This window comes from Alosa alosa, chromosome 5, assembly GCF_017589495.1.
Source record: "Alosa alosa isolate M-15738 ecotype Scorff River chromosome 5, AALO_Geno_1.1, whole genome shotgun sequence".
Classification (NCBI taxonomy): Eukaryota; Metazoa; Chordata; class Actinopteri; order Clupeiformes; family Clupeidae; genus Alosa; species Alosa alosa.
Window position 1 is genome coordinate 21,258,486 of NC_063193.1, and position 19,843 is coordinate 21,278,328.

At 46.4% G+C, this 19,843-nt stretch overlaps 1 protein-coding gene across 1 annotated transcript in view; it reads left to right on the top strand.

The window, feature by feature from the left end:
- sh2b3 (SH2B adaptor protein 3) overlaps window positions 1-19,843 on the top strand; it is a 33,746-nt gene that overhangs the window by 4,885 nt on the left and 9,018 nt on the right. Inside the window, exons 2-4 of the mRNA XM_048243507.1 lie at window positions 2,521-3,633; window positions 17,796-17,897; window positions 18,273-18,367. Of these exons, the coding sequence (XP_048099464.1) occupies window positions 2,521-3,633; window positions 17,796-17,897; window positions 18,273-18,367 (1,310 nt within the window). The remainder of the gene's footprint in view (window positions 1-2,520; window positions 3,634-17,795; window positions 17,898-18,272; window positions 18,368-19,843) is intronic.

The following is a 19,843-nucleotide window of genomic DNA, read 5'->3' on the forward strand; positions in this document are numbered from 1 at the left end:
CACAAGGTCAGTTGAAAATGCTGATGCTTGTTGCTGGATTCTTTGCAGCAAAACTCTTTGAAGGTTTAGCATCTTATTTATTTTTGTTGTATAGGGTTCATTGCGGATTAAACAAGGCCTCACTGCTGAATGGCTACTGACTGTTAATGTTTCGGCACACCTTCATTACGATATAGTGGTCCAAAGGTTGTTGGTGTGCTGTTAGTTTGTAGTAAAATGAGGCACACAAATGTCTCCGATTGGGTGACTCATCATGCAGAGGGACAAGGGAACATGTGTGTGTGTGTGTGTGTGTGTGTGTGTGTGTGCAGATATCGCCTTCAGAGATATAAATAGGACCACCCTGACAGGAGTTCCACCAGTATAGATAATGCGCTGCCTGACTTGGTGATGGGGACGTATGTGTGTGTCTGTGTTCATGTGCGTGTCATCTAGGTCTGACAAGCTAGTTTTCAGGACTGGTCACCTTAGTGTCCCCCGCAGTCAGTGAGTGTGACCTGACAGTGACTGTTTGGTGATTTCTTTTAAGGGCGAGGGGTGTGTGTGGTGTGGGGTGGGGGGGGGGGGGGAGGCGATGGCGATGGCGATGGCGATGGAGTTGGCGAGTGTGCAAGTTGACCTCACAGAGCAAGATGGCATCACCATGTGCTGAAAAAAGCCCCGATGTGGCCCGGTGGGAGCGAGTGGAGCTGGGGGGAGGAAGTGACCTCAGCAGTGCTGGATCCTGCTGAGTCATCGGCGGGCTGGCAGCGCTGATAGAAGCCGTGACCCAGGGGGCCAGAGAGAGGGGGGCAGGACAGCCAGCAGCGGGCGCGTGCACAACAGGGGGAAGAGGACTGGAGCGAGGCTACGCAGCCAGGGAGGAGGGGAGGAGGAGGAGGAGGAGGAGGGGGGGCGAGGCTACGCAGCCAGGGAGTGGGGGGGGCTACGCAGCCAGGGAGTGGGAGTGGGGGAAGGCGAGGCTACGCAGCCAGGGAGGAGGGGGGGGCGTAGGTGGTGGGTCACAATTGCGTCGACCACTCGGTCCCACATGCCAAACAAACCCTAGTCTACTTTGCAAAGCCAAATGTTACATGGATTACCCTTTTTATTTAGGTTACCACTTCCCTTCCAAAGATAACAAGCACCCTGTTGCATGCTGGGTAAGACATACCCAGCATGCAACAGACCCTGCCCCCTCGAATTTTGTGGTTTTTGCGATCTGTCGCAAGCTTGTGGGTCTGCCTAGTTTAGTAAAAGCTCCCCTGTCATGCAGGAGGATGAATGGGGGGGGGGGGGGGTGTTGCATGGCCGTTATAACCGAGGGCTTCCGCGAAAGTGCAGCCATTTTTTTACGGGATTTTCAAGCTGTGTTAAAATGCAAACAGACAGTCTGGAAATTCTTAATTGGGAAGCGTGTTTTACTGGCAAGTTCCAGATCAAAGCGGATGTGGCGAGATGAACGCAGAACAGATTGGTTCCAGTCATGTCTGCGCTGTGCCCTGCTCGCTACAAAAGGAATGTTTGTCTCTCCCTTGTGCAGGTGTCTGTTGGGATGCGGAGGGGATGACCTCATAGTTTGAGCCCCTGCTCGTTTTGACTAACAGGCTTCAGAGGAAACAGTGGCCTCCTCTCCAGGAAGAGTGTAGAGACAACATGTTTTCTAGGGATGTTGTTCTCTTCACCCAGTCTGGTTTTAAAGCATTTTTAATGCTATTGATGTTGGGCCTAATGTGGGAGTCTATTGCAAATGTACCAAAATGACTGTAGTGTTATCATGCAACATGCTTTGCTGAAGGACTAAAAATATCTCTGCTACTCATCCCTGAGGAGCTTTGATTTCAGTAACTGAATGTGCTCAGGAGCAACTCTTAGTCTGACTTCTGGCTTGAGCTCCTCCACCATTGACAAAAAAAAAGCAATGTTTGTTTCACACCTCATTTCATACCCCCAGAAAGGCAACCAGCCATCAAAGTAGCACTCAACATCCACTCAAAAATAGAAATTCCAACATTTCTGTTTAAATATATTTAGGCTTAATAAATATTTAACAAAATTATTTTTGGTCATAGTGAATTTGTATCCAAAGCAATGAAGACTGGTCTTTGTCGTTCTGTATCTTGGGAGGTGGCCGGATGAGACATCCGTCTCAATGAGGAACTGATGATGATGATGATGATGATGATGATGATGATGATAATACTTATAGTATGCTTAAGTAGCCAGCTAAGCCGTTTTCCTCTGCTGTGCAGTGACAAGTGATGCATGCTTTCAGCTATTTGTAATTTAGCTCATGTAATCAATGATGAGCATCTGGTAACAACAGTTTACACAACTTGAGTTGTATTCTCAGGGAGTTGAACTTGATTTGAGTTCTCAGGGAGTTATCCCGTAAAGATCATGGTTCAGATGTGCTCTTCTTCTTTGGGTGAAAGCCTAGTTGACATTTTTAGACGTTTTCATTCTGTTGTGAAATGCCCAGCATGTTTGTAAAGGAGGAAAAAAGACTGTGGTTCTGACCTCCTCTTTCTCCTCCATCAGCGATCCTCAGCTGTGCTGGTTACTGCAATGAATGGTAACACTATCCATCAGACACTGCCGACGACGACCGCTGTGCACACCTGTGGCTGGAGGGAGTTCTGCGAGTTGCATGCCAGCGCCACGGCCCGGGAGCTCGCCAAGCACTACTGGCGCTTTGCCAGCGAGTGCCCGGAGCAGGATGTGGTCCCGCCGGACAGCTTCTCGCGGCAGTTCAGCGACGCCTTCCAGCAGCACTTCCGCCTCGAGGTCGCCAAGCAGAGCCCCACGCCGCCGCAAAGTCCCGAGCCGCCGGCCCTCCCTCCTCTGCCGCCATCGCCCCGCCTGTCGGCCATGACCGGCCGCCTCCGCATCACCTCCTTCTCGGGCGCGCTGGACTACCGGGAGGCGGGGCGCCCCGGGGGCATGGGCGGCGTCGGGCCGGGGGGCGGCGGCCTGGTGGCGGTGCTGAGCCCCAAGCCGGAGCCAGAGTGGCTGGGCGTGGCGCTGCAGCTGGAGCAGCCGCTGACGCGGTCCTGCACGCCGGCCGACACTACGGGCAGCACGGCGGCGCGCACCCCGCGCAGGCACAGCCTCGGCCAGGAGTCGGCGGAGCGCCGGGCCGCCTCCGAACGGTACGCCCCGCCTCCTCGCCACGCCCCCGCCTCGGACGTCATGCACTTTTCCAGTCAGCTCCGCCAGAGCGTGCGGCGGATCTTTAAAAAGCGGCCCCAGCCGGCCCCGGACGAACCCGCCGCTGCCCCCTCCTCCTCCGAGGACTCGGGGGACACTTCGAACAGACCGGTGGGCATCTCTCCGATGTCCGCCGATTGCCCCCTGACACCTCCGGCCGCGCACAACCTCATGCCACAAGTGGCCCCCTCGGTGGCGACCACGCACACCTCGACCTCGACGGCGTTCCTGTGGGGGCTGGCCAGCAAGCTGCGGGGGCCCAGTGTGCGGAAGCGGGCTGAGGTCAGGAGCACGTGCAAAGAGGGGCAGCTGAGGTACCTGCTGGTGAACGACACTATCTCAGACTCGCAGCCGCGCTGGCAGCGCTGCCGCCTACTGGTGAGGAGGACCAACGAGCGCCCCGCTCCAGAGATATACCAGCTGGAACTCTACGACCCTCCCAAGGTAAGCAGCGGGGGCCTGTCCCCACTCTCCCTTCTGCTATGATTTCAGTGTGGTTTGTCTGTCTGTTCATCTGATTGTAAGCAAGACATGCTAAAACTAGGATTACGATTTTCATGAAACTTGCTGTGAAGGTACCAAGGGCCAAGAATGAACCCATGAATTTTGCAGATCCAACTCACGGGTTGGCTTGACAATTTGTTTATTTTATTTATTTTTTTAGCATGAGACAGTTTGGCCGTTCCGGAGGTCTGGACTTTTCATCTAGTTGTGAATGGGTTCAGTGTCCTACTTTGTTTCACTGCAGTTAGTTTGACATTGTTTGACATTTAAATCAGCAGCAACGTTTCAGTAAAGAAACAAACTGTTTGTTTGTTGAGTGTTGATAGATCTCTCTGCTATTTGCATTCATGTTAACCTTTACTGCCAAACAGTGGTGATTAGGCTTGTCTGTGAGTTTGCTTAACATGGACAGCAGGAACGGAAGAGAACCATCTGTTCTCGCTGATCAGACTATTTTCATGTCCTCCCATGAGGCGTTGGCATGGCCTTAAGTCATGGGCTTGTCATTTTTCACCACGTTCTTTGCTGTCGATGTCTCTACTCGGTTGTGTGGACGTTTAAGTTTTTAGGCAGTGTTGCCTGGTCCATTGAAGTGGTCAATGGAGCGGCCTTTGCACTCAGGAGAAAGTGCTATTGAAGCTGCAATTCGCTGCTGAAGAATCTTGGCAGGGAGGCGTAGAGCAACAGGGAAAGACCTTAAAAGGAAGGGTTACAGTACAGTAGAGAGAGCATGGTGTGTGCGTGCACGCATGCACACACACACACACACACACACACACACACACACACACACACACACACACGCATACATACTCACACGCAAACCCATAGGCTGCTCACTGCTCACCACACTTAACCACTATTGCTATTGAGTTTTCATTTGTAATTCTTTTTCACATTAAAATTCATATTGCGACTCTGTGTGTGTGTGTTTTGGACTGTCCTCTGTCAGTTCAAAGCAAAAAGCGAGAAGAAGAGAAGCATTGAAACTGGATTATGTGTGGAGTGTTTTTGTCCTGTATGGCCCCTATTTCTGAGGGGGGTGAAGGGGGCGGGGGGCAATACAAGGGGGGGGCAATACAAGATTGTGTTGAACACACAAAAACACACACACACAGTCGCAATATGAATTTTAACTCACATACATACACACACACACACACACACACACACACACACACACACACACACACACACGTGAGCCCCAGCACTGCCTGTGGTGCAGCTGCTTTAGCAGATGTTGAGAAACCTAACTTTGGATGCTGCCGGACCCTTCAAATAGAATAGGAGCCTCGCGTCGCTGTTGTTTTGCAGAAGGAGGAAGCTGTACGCTGGCTGATAATTTCCTAGTGTGAGAAAGTCTTGTTGCAGGGAAGTCCTAACTTAAATAAAAGCATGTGTGTGTGCAGTGTGCAGCAGCAGATAAATGCCCTAGATTGGGCCTATCTGCAGTCAGATTACACAGAAACGCCGGTATTATTATCATCAGTCTCTTCAAAGTGAAGCTGGAGAGTCTGAGCTTGTCAGCCTGGCTCTTGTCCTCAGAGACCGGTGCCCCTTTTAAACTGGGAAAAACGTCACGAGCTGCGCACATTAAGTTCACACTGGGCAGTGGCAGAGCTATGTTCGGACGTCATAGTTGCCGTGCCTCTGCGAAACTAGGGGATGTGGTCAGACAGTATCTTGGGGCGGCTTCAGTGTACCCCAACACGATTAAATTGTCACACTTGGTGTGTGTGCATGTTTCAGAAAGGTGATTTTGAAACGGGTTTCACGTCTTCTACTTGCTCCAGAATAATTTGCCAGGAATTCGACTTTAAATGTGGCGTGACCGTACAGTCTTTATCAACTCTGTCTTTTAATGCAATTCTTAATAGCCCACGTTTCCTCAGGGTTTCCTGTGTCTCTGACTTTGTGTGTGTGCGACAAAATTGAGAGAAGAGGGAGTGAGAGAAAGAAAAGAGAGAGAGAGAGGAGAGAGAGAGAAAAAAGCCTACCACCACACCATACATCCTTTTATCACAAAAAGATCTGACTAGCTTCCCTGCCCCCCCACACCCCCATCTGTTTCTTTGAGCCTTGACTGGGCGCATTCTATTTTCTGTTCCATAATTGCCACCAGTGTGATGGAAAATATTTCTAATTCTACCAAACCGCATCCTTCCAGCTGCTCTGCGTTACAGCCACACTCCGCAGGCTTGCACAGACTCTCACACTGGGCCATAGCCCAAGCTGGTACGCAGGCTGTCCAAGGCCCTCAGCGTCCTCATTTAAGTCAAATAGCAACTATCATGCTGCCTTTTTGCCTAGCAAAGTGCTGGATTCCCTGAAACCAAGTCCCAAGAGATTTGCAGAAATAGATGAAGCACTGTAAAGGAAGAGAGGGAGAAACAAATGTTTGTTGAGTTCATGTTTCTGTGGCCTTGTAACAGTTAGAAATGTGGATTAGAATGCCCAAATAATTTAATGCTGGCTGAACTTGGGATGTGAAAACTGAGGTTCCTCTAGGGCAAGGCTAGGACGTAGATTGCTAGCGAGTTCTTGCTTTGGAGTACAAAACCATAGTCGTTTTGAATGACTTCAAAGGCTCTCTGAATGACTGGTTCTGCTGGGCTGTGAGGCAGCTGTGTGAGATTCTGTTTGATAGAGCTTTCCAGAGAGGTCAAGCTATTTTTGCCCCCACTTTAATATATTTTATCTCACAGGTGTTCTAGCAGTGAAGTATATTGCACAGATAGGCTAAATGCTCTCTATTTATTTTACCCAGTGCTTCATATAGTAGCATTAGTGAGTGTTTCAAGGAGATGAACTGAAACCAATTCTGCAAAAAATAGACTAATAATAAAAAAAAAGGACATCTGCAAATAATAGGCTTATGCAGTTAATTTCTGAACATGTTTAATGTTCAGATTTGCCCTCAACACTAGACTTTCATAATTTAGTTTACTTTCAGTTTCTCTGACACGTTCAGAAAATGGCATTACCTAATCAAAAGAACTGCACCCTGTAAATTCCAAATTAACTTCCTTCTCAGTTTAGGCAGGGATGTGTTTGGTGTCTTTGAACCCAGGGAATTTAATTGCAATTAACTAAATTCAATTTGGCTCCACGGTCCTCACCCACTCTTACAGAGACGGTTTGGAGCTGTGTGAAACACTTTGGCCCTAACTGAGGAGGAGAAACAAATCCAATACCCTCACCTCCCTTGTTTTTCCAGTATGCAGGTAATATTTGAATAATTGGTATGCAAAGTTAGAAAAATTATTTAATGAGTGCATAAATAAAAAAAAAAAAGTTTAGTCAAATGCAGATCTGAGTAAATTTACCTACAAGTCATTATGCCTTAAAAGTTTTGTATAGGTGTTAAACTATTCTGCAGAGCTGAAACTTTCTGAAAATTATTCTTGTCAATTATGACACGGAAAGTGACACTTTGTGGTTGCTTTCGTCTTGTCCATCAAAAGCCAAAAAAAGAGAGCAAGTTCTGTTGGGCTCGTGTAGTTTTTCTCAAGAGTCACTCGTCACATCTGTAGGATCAGAAAGAGGTTTGAAGTGGTTCGGTGCGCTAGCTTGCGCAAAATATCTGTGATAGTCGCTCAGCTGGTGTAAAAATGTGTGTGTGTGTGTGTGTGTGTGTGTTTATGGTATGCTTTATATGGAAGGCCAACTGTTTGGGGTACTTGGAGTCTGTTCCACTGAGTGCTGTTGTTTTGTTCTTTGTTGTGTTTAAACCGCATCATGCATAGTTGGTGATGCAGTGATGTGTTGCATTCTTGTGCTCATCATTGTGTTTTTTAAGTGTGTGTGTGTGTGTGTGATAGCGCACGCATACCCCTACTTTTACCTGTGAGCTGTGTGTGTGGGCACTGGTGATAGTGTTTGTATGCACAAGCATACCTGACCTTGCTAAGCTACCCACGGAAAGCCCCTGTTCTCTCTCTCTCTCTCTCTCTCTCTCCCCCATCTACCCATCTATCTCTGTTTCCCTCCCTCTCTCCCTCTGCCTCTCTTGGTGACAGCCTGAGCTGTGGTTCACCGTCTCTAGTCCGTAAACAGGATGCACGCTCGACCTGGCTGAGTATCAATGCTGTTTGCAGTGTCAGTGAAGCTACACGCTCACACACATTCACACAGTTACACTTACTCACTCACTCATTCACACACTCACACAACCATGGTCCTCCTAAGCTGGCAGCTCCTGTGAGATTAGTTATCTTCACAGCATCGCCGGCCCTTTTGAGTTTGGAGGGCGCCTGTTGTTTTAGGAGCCGTGGGCAGAGGCCGAAAAAGTGCAGAGCTGTGTGTGTGTGTGTCTGTCTGTCTGTTGAAGGGCAGTCAAACCCTTGTACAAGCAGACACTTTTTCCTTTTTTGTCATTTAACTATAGAAGATGTCTGCATTTGCAAACGTGCATGCAGACAGACTCTTGCCTCCCAGAATTTGCATAGATAATTCCACTACTGCTACATGAACTGTACTGAGTCCTTTGCGATGGCATCATTTAGTTTGGATGAATCTTACTTCTGTGCATCCCAGGATGTCTAATGCAGTGGTGATACAGCAAGCGGTTAGCACTGGCTGTGTCCCACTAAGAACAGATAAGATGCTGGCTAGATTACTGTGAATTGCCCTATGCCTGCGTCTTCCATGAATGGCCTCCCCACTTGCTTTGCATCAGCAACATCTGAACTGTGTACACACACACACACACACACACACAGAGCTGAGACCTGAAGCTTAGAGCTACTGAGACAGAAGAAACAGGAAGCTGTATATATTATATTTTTTTTTTGCTCTTTTTATGCCCCGCCTCTTTTCTCTTTTTATTTTCTCAGAAAGCGTCGGGCCCACAACGTTCTGTGAAACTGCGGTCACGCTTTCGAGAGCATGGCTGAAAGGTCAGACTGATTGACATTTCACTATTTCACGTGGCGAGATGGGAGGGTAAAAATATAAAATGCCATGTTTATAAAAAAAAAACCATGACAGAGATGCGAAAGTCCTTCACACCAGCCTGGCCAGCCACTATCTGATGCTGGGTCAAAGCTAAGAGAGCGCTAAAGCTGCGCAATGGCACACAGGTTTTTTCTTCTTCGTTTTGGTTTGCTTATTGTGGTATTAAACAGTCAGCATCTGTTCCTAGAATGAGTGGTGAGTGATATTGAGAGGTGAGCATGCTCTCATTACAAGAGTTGCTGAAAAGAGACGCAAGTGTAATCAGCCCAGAGGTGTCGATGCTAGCGACACAGGATATTGTATGCAGATAGTATACCGTGACAAGTTAATTGAAATGCAGCTTGCCTCTGAGAAATGGCTAAGAACACTGTCAGTTGAGTATCCTACCTGTGGCTGCTGGGTCTATCAGATGTTCGTGTCGGTATACTACTCCATACATGTATTAGTAACAACTGAAATCAAAGCCGTCTTCAACACAAAATAGACTAGAGGCATACGTTTTTCTGTGTCAAGGGTATGCCACAGGAATTGGGTAACAGCGTAGTGGCATTGAACCATTTTTTTTTTTTTTTTTTTTTGCTGAATTGAGTGTAGTCATTGTTTCATAGGTTACTTTTAGGCATGAATTGAGCTTGAGAAGACCACAGATGAAAAATGTTGATCATTGTTTATCAAAGCCCAAAATAAGGTCATGTCGTGACGTTAAACACGCCATTATTCAGTGTACGCTCATGGAGGAGTTAAGTAAACAAAATATATTCAAATGAAAGAAACCACTCCGATGTTTTAACTACTTTTCTTTAAAAAAAATCTCAAACTAATTATTCAATGATAGACTGGCAACAAGGTATATTTCTATTTTGTAGTTGAGAACTAATTGATTAATTGAATAATTGTTGAAATTCTAGCCCTAAGTTAGTTGCTATAATCTAACATAATCTTTAACTGATAAAAACAGTAAAGATGTCCTGTAATTCTGATGTAAAGTATGTGGGAAATTCCTTTGGTGTTAGGCCTATGTGACATACAGGCAGGTGATTGGAGTGCTTTGGTTGCTCGATGGTGTTTTAAGCCCCCAACGTCGTCTTCCAGGCAGCGCCACTGATCTATAAAAGTGTTCTTTATAGATCAGTGGGAAGCGCTGCCACCGTTGACTTAAAGGCACCTAATTCTAACCCTAACCTTAGCCCATGCCTAACCCTAGCGCCTTCCAGGCAGCGCTGCCTTCGTCAACTGAAATCAACTGTTTCGTCTTTGTGCTTGTCTGGTCATTTGTTTGTCCCCATGGTTTATTGCATGCGGTTTGAAGGAAGTGCTTTGCGTTCTTTTTGAAATTGATGGTCTCAACATTTTTGTGAGGTTTCTTGGAAATTTTTTGTGTCCGGGATAGCAAGAATCATTGTCACATATAGCTGAGGTCCTTCAAAAAATCTTTGAAGTGAGAAGTGGGTATAGAGGCCATTGGTTGTTGCAAGATCGGATCAGTAGATCAAAAAGATACCTAAATGAAATCAGGAGAATCTTTATCAGTGTTATGCGAGCCATTTGATATGAATTAATTAGTCAGCCTACTTTTCAATTCAACATGAGCATTGTTGTGACTGTGTTATGCACTCATAACTAAAGTGTAAGGACAGTACCAGAAGCAAAGCACAGCTTTCTCAGTTAATATCCTCAGATATGTTGATTGTGCCCTTATTGACTTTGCGTATTATAAGCTGATGCAACAAAATAAGTTGCACAAGCAAAGGTTACCAAATGCTTACATGTGTTGCAGCAAGTTTAAGTTTGTTCTGACCACAACTCATTCAGCCACAAATGCAATAGCTGATTGCAGTAGCTACTCTGACATGTCAAACCTTAAGCAATTTGAGATGTTGAGATGATGAGACTCATGTTCTGATAGCGGTGACTCATCACTATCTATGAGGTGTCTGTGACTCATGTGTTGGTACCCAGGAACCTGTTACTTAGAGGGTTTTTAGATTTCAAAGAATTTCATTGTGAAATTGAATGGTGAGGTGACTCATGTGTTGGTACCCAGGAACCTGTTACTTAGAGGGTTTTTAGATTTCAAAGAATTTCATTATGAAATTGAATGGTGAGGTGTGTTTATGCGACTGTGTTATTGATAACAGTGGAACTGTGTCGTCTCCTGTGAAGTAGCTATGACTATAACTATAACACACTTACGAGAGTGTGGCTAATACTGCTCTGACTCTGCGCAAAAAGGGAAATGAGTGATTTACTGCTCGCTGTGCCAGAATGTCTCAATGAGCGGTGTGTCTCTGTGTGTGTGTCTGTGTGTGTGTGTCTGTGTGTGTCTGTGTGTTTGCGTGTGAGGTGACGTATGTCAATGAAAGCAGCATTCTCTTGCAACACACATACTAAGTGAAAAAATGCACGCGCGCACACACACACACACACACACACACACACACACACACACACACACACACACACACACAGATAAAGAAATGTGCAAATATGTACTTGTATATGCTGAATTGAAGCACACACACTCAGATATGTATGTAAATATACACACAGGATGTATATGGACTGAAATATTTGGGTGTGTCCTGGGTGCGTTGTCAAGAAGTTGTCGCTGTGTTCTTTTTATAATTGTCAGTCTCAGCATTCTAGATGAGGCTTCATATAAAGGGACATTTTTATTATTTTTGGATTAGCTAGAATCATTGCCCCATACAGCTGAGGTCCTCTGAGGTTCTCTGAAGTCATTGGGTATAGAGGCCATTGGTTATTGGAAGCTAGGCTCAGTAGACCAAATATGCAAGCACTCTGAGATATGAAGAAAGGAGGGACATTTCTTTTTAGAGACCTAAATGAAATCAGGGGAATCATTTTTATCAGTAATTTGAGTGGGTCTAATAAATGCAAATATGTACTTGCACATGCTGAATTGAAGCACACATTCTCTCTCTCTCGCTCTCTCTCGCTCTCTCAGATGTGTATGTAAATATACACAGGATTAGTGTTGCACGGTGTATCGATACTAAAAAGGTATCACGATGCCTTCACGCAAAAAAAGGATACGATTTCCGAAGTTTTTAGAATCGATACTTTAGTAAAATAATAACGTTCTGCGTCTGTGTGAACTGCTGCTCTCATTACTCCTTGCACGCTTCTAGGCAAGTGGGCGTGTCAAGCAGGCATCTCTGAGTGAGTGAGTGCGCAGCTAACGTCAACATAGTTTTTTGCCGACAGTACTCTGCCTTGTGGATAAAACAAAAGGTGAAGTGACATCTGGAACTATATGGGATACATCAGGAGTAGTGAAGGCAAGCCATCAGGGGGAATAGTGAAGGCAAGCCATCAGGGGGAGTAGTGAAGGCAAGCCATCAGGGGGAGTAGTGAAGGCAAGCCATCAGGTACACAGAGGCCCGTTTGTAAAATATGTTTCAAAGTCATATATATAAGCAGTAGCCTAGGCTACACATGGCTAAACACCTCGCAGACATATCCCAGCATTTTTAAAGAGTTCAAAGAACGACAGGTTAACGAATATGCTATAGAAAACACGACTACATGGTTAGTGCCAAGTTCTTCTCTTCTGCTTTAGTCTAGCCTAAGTGAAACGAGGGATTTTCTGGGATAAAGCGAACCTTCCTTCATCAATGAATTTTGACGAGACATAACGAGGTAATCATTTTGACGAGACATAACAAGCTGTAGCCTAATCATGTGATGAAAGCGCAATGTTCACGTCAGAATATCATTACCATAACTTGTAAACAATCTATTTCATGTTCGGTCAGTACTACTGGTAATATCTGTCATGGCATGTAGACTGCAATTTGTTCAATAATTATTGCCCAGAGGTTGGATAGGCTACCCGAAATGCGCTAATTAAAGCCCACAGCATATTACCACCAAAGCGTGTTGAGTCCTGATAACAATAGCGGCTTATTGTTACGTGGTAGCAAATCATGTTATCAAAGAAATAGACGTAATGTAGGAATGCACACAGCTATATTGCAACAGGTAATGGTGTAGGCCTATCTGACGAAGACCTGAGTGGTTGGAACGTCGTACTTGTACACTGGGCGCAAAGAAGACTATCCTCACATTTTTCCCTTTGCAACTGTCAAAGAAATCCCATGAACACGGGAAGGCCTAGGGTAGCCTATACTGTACATCAGATGAAGATAAAGATTAGGCCCCTCTGCATAGCATTCAGTGATTTGCATGCAGTAATTTCAACACTGACCTTGATCTAGCCTATTTTGGCTATTTAAAGCTACTTTATTGCCAAAACACAATGTAAATGAACTAAAGAACAATAAAGGACTTAATCACACAAAGTAGGCCTACTATTTTACTGACTATAAAAAAATAATTATTATGTAGGAAGTTTAGAATTTTAGAACCCAGAATTGACCTGCACACTACAAAAGTGCACTGAATTCAACACAAATGACCCAATACACTTGGAGGAGGTATGAGTCCTTTCTTTTCCAGATATCTTAGGATTTCACCGTAGTATCGTTTCAGTATCGAGCATCGTGATATTTATGGCTGGTATCGTATCGAAGTCATAATTTTGGTATCGTGTCAACACTACACAGGATGTATATGAACTGAAATATGTGGGTGTGTCCTGGGTGAGTTTTTTTTCTTCTCATTCTGAGTAAGTCTAACTAATGGCTCATTTTCACCAGATCCATGGTATTTGCACGGTCACTGCTTTGGTGTATTCACACCAGGAACCTTGTTAAATGCGGGGCTACTGAGGAACTGCTACTTGCCTGTCTTCCATTGTATCCTTTTCACAGGATCGCTTCCAACTAACTTGCTCTTGCGTGAGAAATGGGTGCCACTTTTATTTTCTATCTCACTGATAGTTGCAGCGTGGCTTGAGGCAATATGAATGCTCTAACCTGTCATCATGGGCGCCAAAATGAAAACGTATGGGTAACGCAGCCAACACGCACACGCCACATTTCTGGTGTGAATCGGACGCAAGTTAGACCCAGCTCTCCTCTGGCTGCAGATGTTGTGGACCGAGAGTGGACAAGCTCCTCTGTGGACTTCATCTACCCGCCTCCTCTAGCCCTGAACAGCTGTTAGTATCCTGTGGGCCCCACTTAGTTCATCCAGTACAAATATCTCAATACACCCCACTTTATTAGTCTCTAAAGCTGGCCTGTTGTGCGCCCTCTTATTTGTGGGTCATCATCTTAAGTGTTCATGACTGGGCACCGGTCGCAGGCTGTACAGGGCCGGATATAGGCCTTTATCACGGCAGCTGAAGCAGGGCTGTTCACTTTCCTGTTGGCAGGCAAACCACAGGTGTTCCTAAAAACATTAACGAGGCCTCTGGTTGAAGTAACTGTGGCCGAATCTGACACTTAATTAGAAACACCTGTGCTCACACAGGAACAGGGCTGTTCACTTCCTACTTCGGCTGCCGTGATAAAGGCCTATTGGTCCTCTTCTACCTAGAGCCTGGTCAGTTGCTTTCTTGAGTTGCCGGGCTGAACACAACACATGAAGGAGGAAGTGGGAGTGGAGTGGAGCATGCACACGCTAAACAAATTGGCCGCAGATTGACAAACAAGCCAGGCGCATTGTGTACAGAAGAGGTAAATATTCCGGTCACAAGATGCAGATGCGGTCCGTGTGTGTGTGTGTGTGTGTGTGTGTGTGTGTGTGTGTGTGTGTTTCTCCTTGTTTCCTGTAATGATGTCCTGACGAGGTCTTGTATCTATGACACTGACTCATTGGAATTTTGGTCCTTTTTAATTTAGATGCATCCCCCCTCTCTCTCTCCCTCCTGCTGGGGGCCTCTGTCGAGAGGGGCCAACGATTGAGAGGGAAGTGAGTGAGCAAACGAGTAAGTGAGCAAAAGAGCGGCAGTTTGGATATTTACTCTTGTTGCTTTTCCTCCTCCTTCGTGGAGATTTTCAGTCATGATGATGCTGTCAGGTTCTGGGCGTGCCAGTTAGGCTGATGGCCGTCTCAATCTCTCTCTCTCTCTCTCTCTCTCTCTCTCTCTCTCTCTCTCTCTCTCTCTCTCTCTCTCTCTCTCTCTCTCTCTCTCTCTCTCTGGCTGGCTGAGTCGACCTATGTGGGCCCTGGCTGCCATGCCTCCTCAGAGGTGTTTAGACAGCAGGCTCCTCGATTGATTTCCCTCAGAAGGCTCTAGAGCTAAACCAGTCAGCTAACTACTTCAAAAGGCATGCAATCAATGCCAATGAAACGTTTGAAAACACCAATACCAGCGCATTTGGCACTGATAAAAGCTTGCTAACAGACTTTCTAATGCCAATGTAATTGCCGATGTCATGAAGATTTTATGTGGTCCAAAATTAAAGCCATCAAAATTAAGTTGAAGACGATATCAAAACTAGTAACCTGTGAAACAATACCTCAAAAAGTGTTGCTGTTGCTTTGAAGACAGGCCAAGCTATATAGCTAACCGATACAGAGTTAAATAGCCATTATACTGAATGAAGTACTGTTACTTTAACTAAGCCTATGAGCTCTTGTGTTTTGTGCTTCTTTGCTTGGAGTTCACGTGTGCCGGTCTTCGGACTGTGTGCTGTTGTGTTGCGGAAGCTATGATTTTTGAGTTGAAGCTATCATTTTGGGTGGGGGGGGGCTGGGGCCCGGGCATTCCAGGCTATGCTGTTATTTTGAGCTGCAGTGGTGGAGTTGGAAGTCGACTGCTGTGTTGGGCTGACGTCGGGGGCGTTTATGTTCGCCTCGCTGCTGCGTTGGGCTGGTGTTCAATCTTCAGGGGTTGTTATTTTTCTTTTGCTCTCGAGTTGCCTGGATGACCTGGCTGCTGTGCTGTGTGGCGGCCTTCTAAGTTTGGCCTGTTGACTGTGGATGACGGCGTCCAGGGCAGTCGGAGGAAATGCGGCACTTTCTGATTTGTGTGAGAGCGAGACCCACCCCGGAGGCCTGGGAGAGAAGTCGAGTCCCCACTCGGACACGGCGACAAAGGGGACCCCCACCCCACCCCCTGTGTGACACACGTTCCACTGCGCTGACTGAAATACTCCCGACGCTTCGGGAAGGCCGTGGGCGCAGGCGAGTGGGCGAGTGGCGAGAGCTGAAGCAAAGAAACAAAACATCTGTGTGCTGACATGACATGTACAGTATGCACATGCGAGACCCTGCCGTTGTGTCTGATTTGCGGCTTTGTAGCATTCGATTATCAGATACAGAGAAATGACTACAGAGTCTATCGATGCTAAGTAGTCATGCGCATGTACACACACACACACACACACAGACTGATGAGAAGTTGGCTGATGCAAACAGACATTCCTCTAGTCAGAGTTACTTTTCAGCTCGTTCAACTTCCAGGAATCCATTACGCTCCTTCCTCCCTTCCTCCCTTCCTCCCTTCCTCCCTCCCTGTCTCTCTGTCTGTCCATCTTCATGCCCCCTCCCATTAGCTCCCTCTCCCTCTCCTGAGTTTTCTCCCACTTCTCAGTCGTCTTACCCCCACCCTGTGCTTCCTATGTCCTTGTGAGAAAGAGTGTGTGTGTGTGTATGAGTTCTTTGTCCTTCATACATATATGTGTGTGTGTGTTGTCTCTGTTTGTTTTTATAGTGTGTATGTGTGACAGAGAGATTCCTTCACTCTCTGTGTGTGTGTGTGTGCGTGCGCTCGTGTGTGTGTGTGTGCGTGCGTGCGCTCATGCATGCATGTGTGTGTGTGTGTGTGTGTGTGTGTGTGTGTGTGTGTGTGTAGGCGGAGGTGAAGGGCTTGAGCACTAGGTCAGACTCTGCTCTTGCTTTATGTCCAGATGGAGACAAGCTCTGTCTAATCCCCACAGACAGCCTCTGACAAAGAGAGACAGTCAGCGAGTGAGAGAGAGAGGGAAAAGCACTGTGTGCTTCACCAAGTCCAGCTCATGTCCAAAACCTTCAGAACCCCGATGAGTCAACAGCTGGCCAGGACACTTCCTCTCCACGCAACTCTCCTCCCCACCTCCTCTTCTCCATCACTTTCTTTCTTTCTTTCTTTCTTTCTTTCTTTCTGTCTTTCCTTTCTCCCTTTCAGTTTCTCGATCTCTCACACGTACACCCACACATGTGACACGTACACATGTCATGCATGGACTACTATACATATCACACACATCTATTATACACGCACACATACCCACACGCACACACACATACCCACACACCCACACACATACGTGTCACATACAGGAAGAGAGGTGGAACGTTGGAAGGCTGAAATTAGGCTAATTGCTCGGAGAAGCTGACAGATGTGCAGACAGCCCCTGAGGTCTGGGGCCAGTCGGAGAGCGGCGACGCGGCCTGGGAACCGACGTCTGTGTCCCGTCAGGAGACGGGAGAGTGAATCACCCCCGTGTGACTCCCACCCCACCCCTTTGACTGACTCTGTGTGGGGGAGTGCCCGCGTTTGATCTTGGCCCATTTATTAGGTCCCCGGTTTGCTTTGGCATTGAGCTGCTGGTGATCAGGCCTGCCGAGGCAGAGCCAGTTCGTCGGCGTCGAGGGCGGCTGTTCGCCAGGAAGAGGATTGAAAAGAGTGTGTGAGTCATCATGAGGAGGAGAGACACACACATGCACAGACACACACACACACACACATACACACATGCATGCGTACAAACACACACATACACAAAAGGAAGCAAAAAGACTCCATGTTGTAACCTGCATGTGTAAATATAATAAAGGAAAGTGTCCTGGCCCCAGTGTGTGGGCGAGCTGGCCGAGGCGCTTTAGTACAGTACAGCCACACGGAGAGAACACTGAACTTAGATAGATAGATACTTTGTTGATCCCCAAGGGGAAATTCAAGGAACTTACTGTCTGTTAAAGATTTTTTTGTTAAAAATCACTGCTACAGTAATTCAATGAGTGTGTGTGTTTGTGCGTGTGTTTGGGGGGGAGGGTGTTAAAACTTGATATTTCTTTTTTTCTGTGTCACACTGTTAAAAGTAGGTTTTTAGTGTTGTTGGTTGCTGTCTGTCTCTCTCTCTCTCTCTCTCTCTCTCTCTCTCTCACATATTCTCTCTCTCTCATATTCTCTCTGTCTGTACATCTTGTCTGCCAATGCATCCGTCTGTCCATCTGTCTGTGTGCACGGCTGTATGTTTTATCTCTGTCCATCTGTCTGTCTGTTCCAGGGCTCGAGTCCCAAGCTGACAGCCCGTTGCTCAGACATCCTGGAGGTTCGGCGCTGCAATCGTCTGGAGATGCCTGACAATATCAACACGTTTGTTTTAAAGGTGAGACGGCAGAGAAGCCACAAAATTAGCTCGTGGACGCTACGCTAGTCCCCCCCCCCTCTCCGTTGAACAGAAGTCATTTCTCCTCCTCTCCCTCTTGGCCTCGGAGCAGCAGCAGAAACTTGGAGAGCCTGGTTTTCTTTTTCCAATTCCTCGGAATATTTCCATGTCTATTTTTAGCTTCATTTTTTTGTTTTGTTTTAAGAATGAATGGCTCTCTGACCTTAAGTGACACTCATCTCATCCGGTAGTCATTTTCATCCATTAGCTGTGTGTGTGTGTGTGTGTGTGTGTGTGTGTGTGTGTTTGTTTGATCTTGAGCTCTTCCTCTCTGCCACACTGTTAAAGACGGTAGGTTTGTGCTTGTTCCCGTAGGTTAATCACTATCCAGGCAGTCTCATATTCGAGACAGAAAATGACCAGCAGGTCAGCTCCTGGACTACAGAACTGAAAGAATGTATCAACAACAGGTGAGTCCACCCACTCCATCTATACTGTCAGCTGCTCATGGTTATTCTGTGACTGTGTGTATGCTGCAATTGCATTTGTGTGAGTGTGTGTGTGCGCCCGCTGGCCCGCATGATTTTATGCGTGCACGCGCACAGTGTTGTGACAATACAAGTGGTGTGTGTGCATCTTCTTAGATGTTTTCTGTTAGAACATTTCTTAGAACATTTCTGTTAACGTGGCCTCTAATAAATGTGTAATAAATTTAGGCATGGCTGCATGTGACATTTCTACAGATCAGAATGACATAAGCCTAACAACTGTTTTGAGTTAAGGCTAAATGTGTATTAAGCTTACTGAATAACTTCCTAATACTGAAGACAAACCATTTTGTGTAATGATGCATCATTGTTTGAAATTTGCAACGATGTGACTCAAAACAGTCTTTAGCATAAGTGACGTCGCTCAGTCTGCCACTTGTTGTCTAGCTATGTTGCATTAACCTATCGCTCATTTCAATTTGGGACCTTGCAGTCGGAATTGTCGTTTGTTTAGTCAAAGTCTCAAGTCCAAAGTAGCCTGGGCTATTCGATGCGTCTGTTTATTGCTTATACTTTTATACCCATGTTTGTTGGCGTGTTGTTGCAAAATCTGCGTACTATCATCAAAGTGAGACCTACTGTAGCCACACAATAGACATGGGGTGGAGCTCCCCTGAAACTGGTCCCCTTGGAAACAGTGCAGTGCAGCGATAAATGTCCTACGTAAATACGCATACTTTGAAATATGCATTCAAAAATCTTCAAAATCAAGATTGCACACCTTTGTGCCACGCGCGAGCCACATACAAAATCTTAGGTCAGTCTGACAAACGGCCGAGGCGCTTTAGTACAGTACAGCCACACGGACACAGACACACAGACGCTTCTTGCTTTATAGATAGATGGCAATGTGTGCTTTCTATGTGTGTGTGTGTATTTTTCTTGGATGTTTTCTGTGTGTGTGTGCGTGAGGCGCAAAAGAGAGAGCTGTTCAAGAGGAAGCCGGGGGAGGTCTCACTGGGGGAATCTCAGGACCTTTCACATTTCTGCAGATGTCTGGAATTCTCTGTCTGACTTCCTCTTCTCAGATACACAGTCTCTCTCTCTCTCTCTCTCTCTTTCTCTCTTTCTCTCTCTCTCTCTCTCTCTCTCTCTCTCTCTCTCTCTCTCTCTCTCTCTCTCTTCTCTCTTCTCTTCTCTTCTCTTCTCTTCTCTTCTCTTCTCTTCTCTCTCTCTCTCTCTCTCTCTCTCTCTCTCTCTCTCTCTCTCATACACACACATGCACACGTACACACACACAGTCACACATAAACTGTACAAACCCAGCAGGGGACCAGGAGAGAAAGGAGGAGGAAGAGAGTTGGAGCTGACAGACCTGGAACAAAGCAAGCCTGAGAGAGCAGGCAGCCAGGGAATCAGTGCAATGAGAATAAACAGAGAGAGAGAGAGAGAGAATGA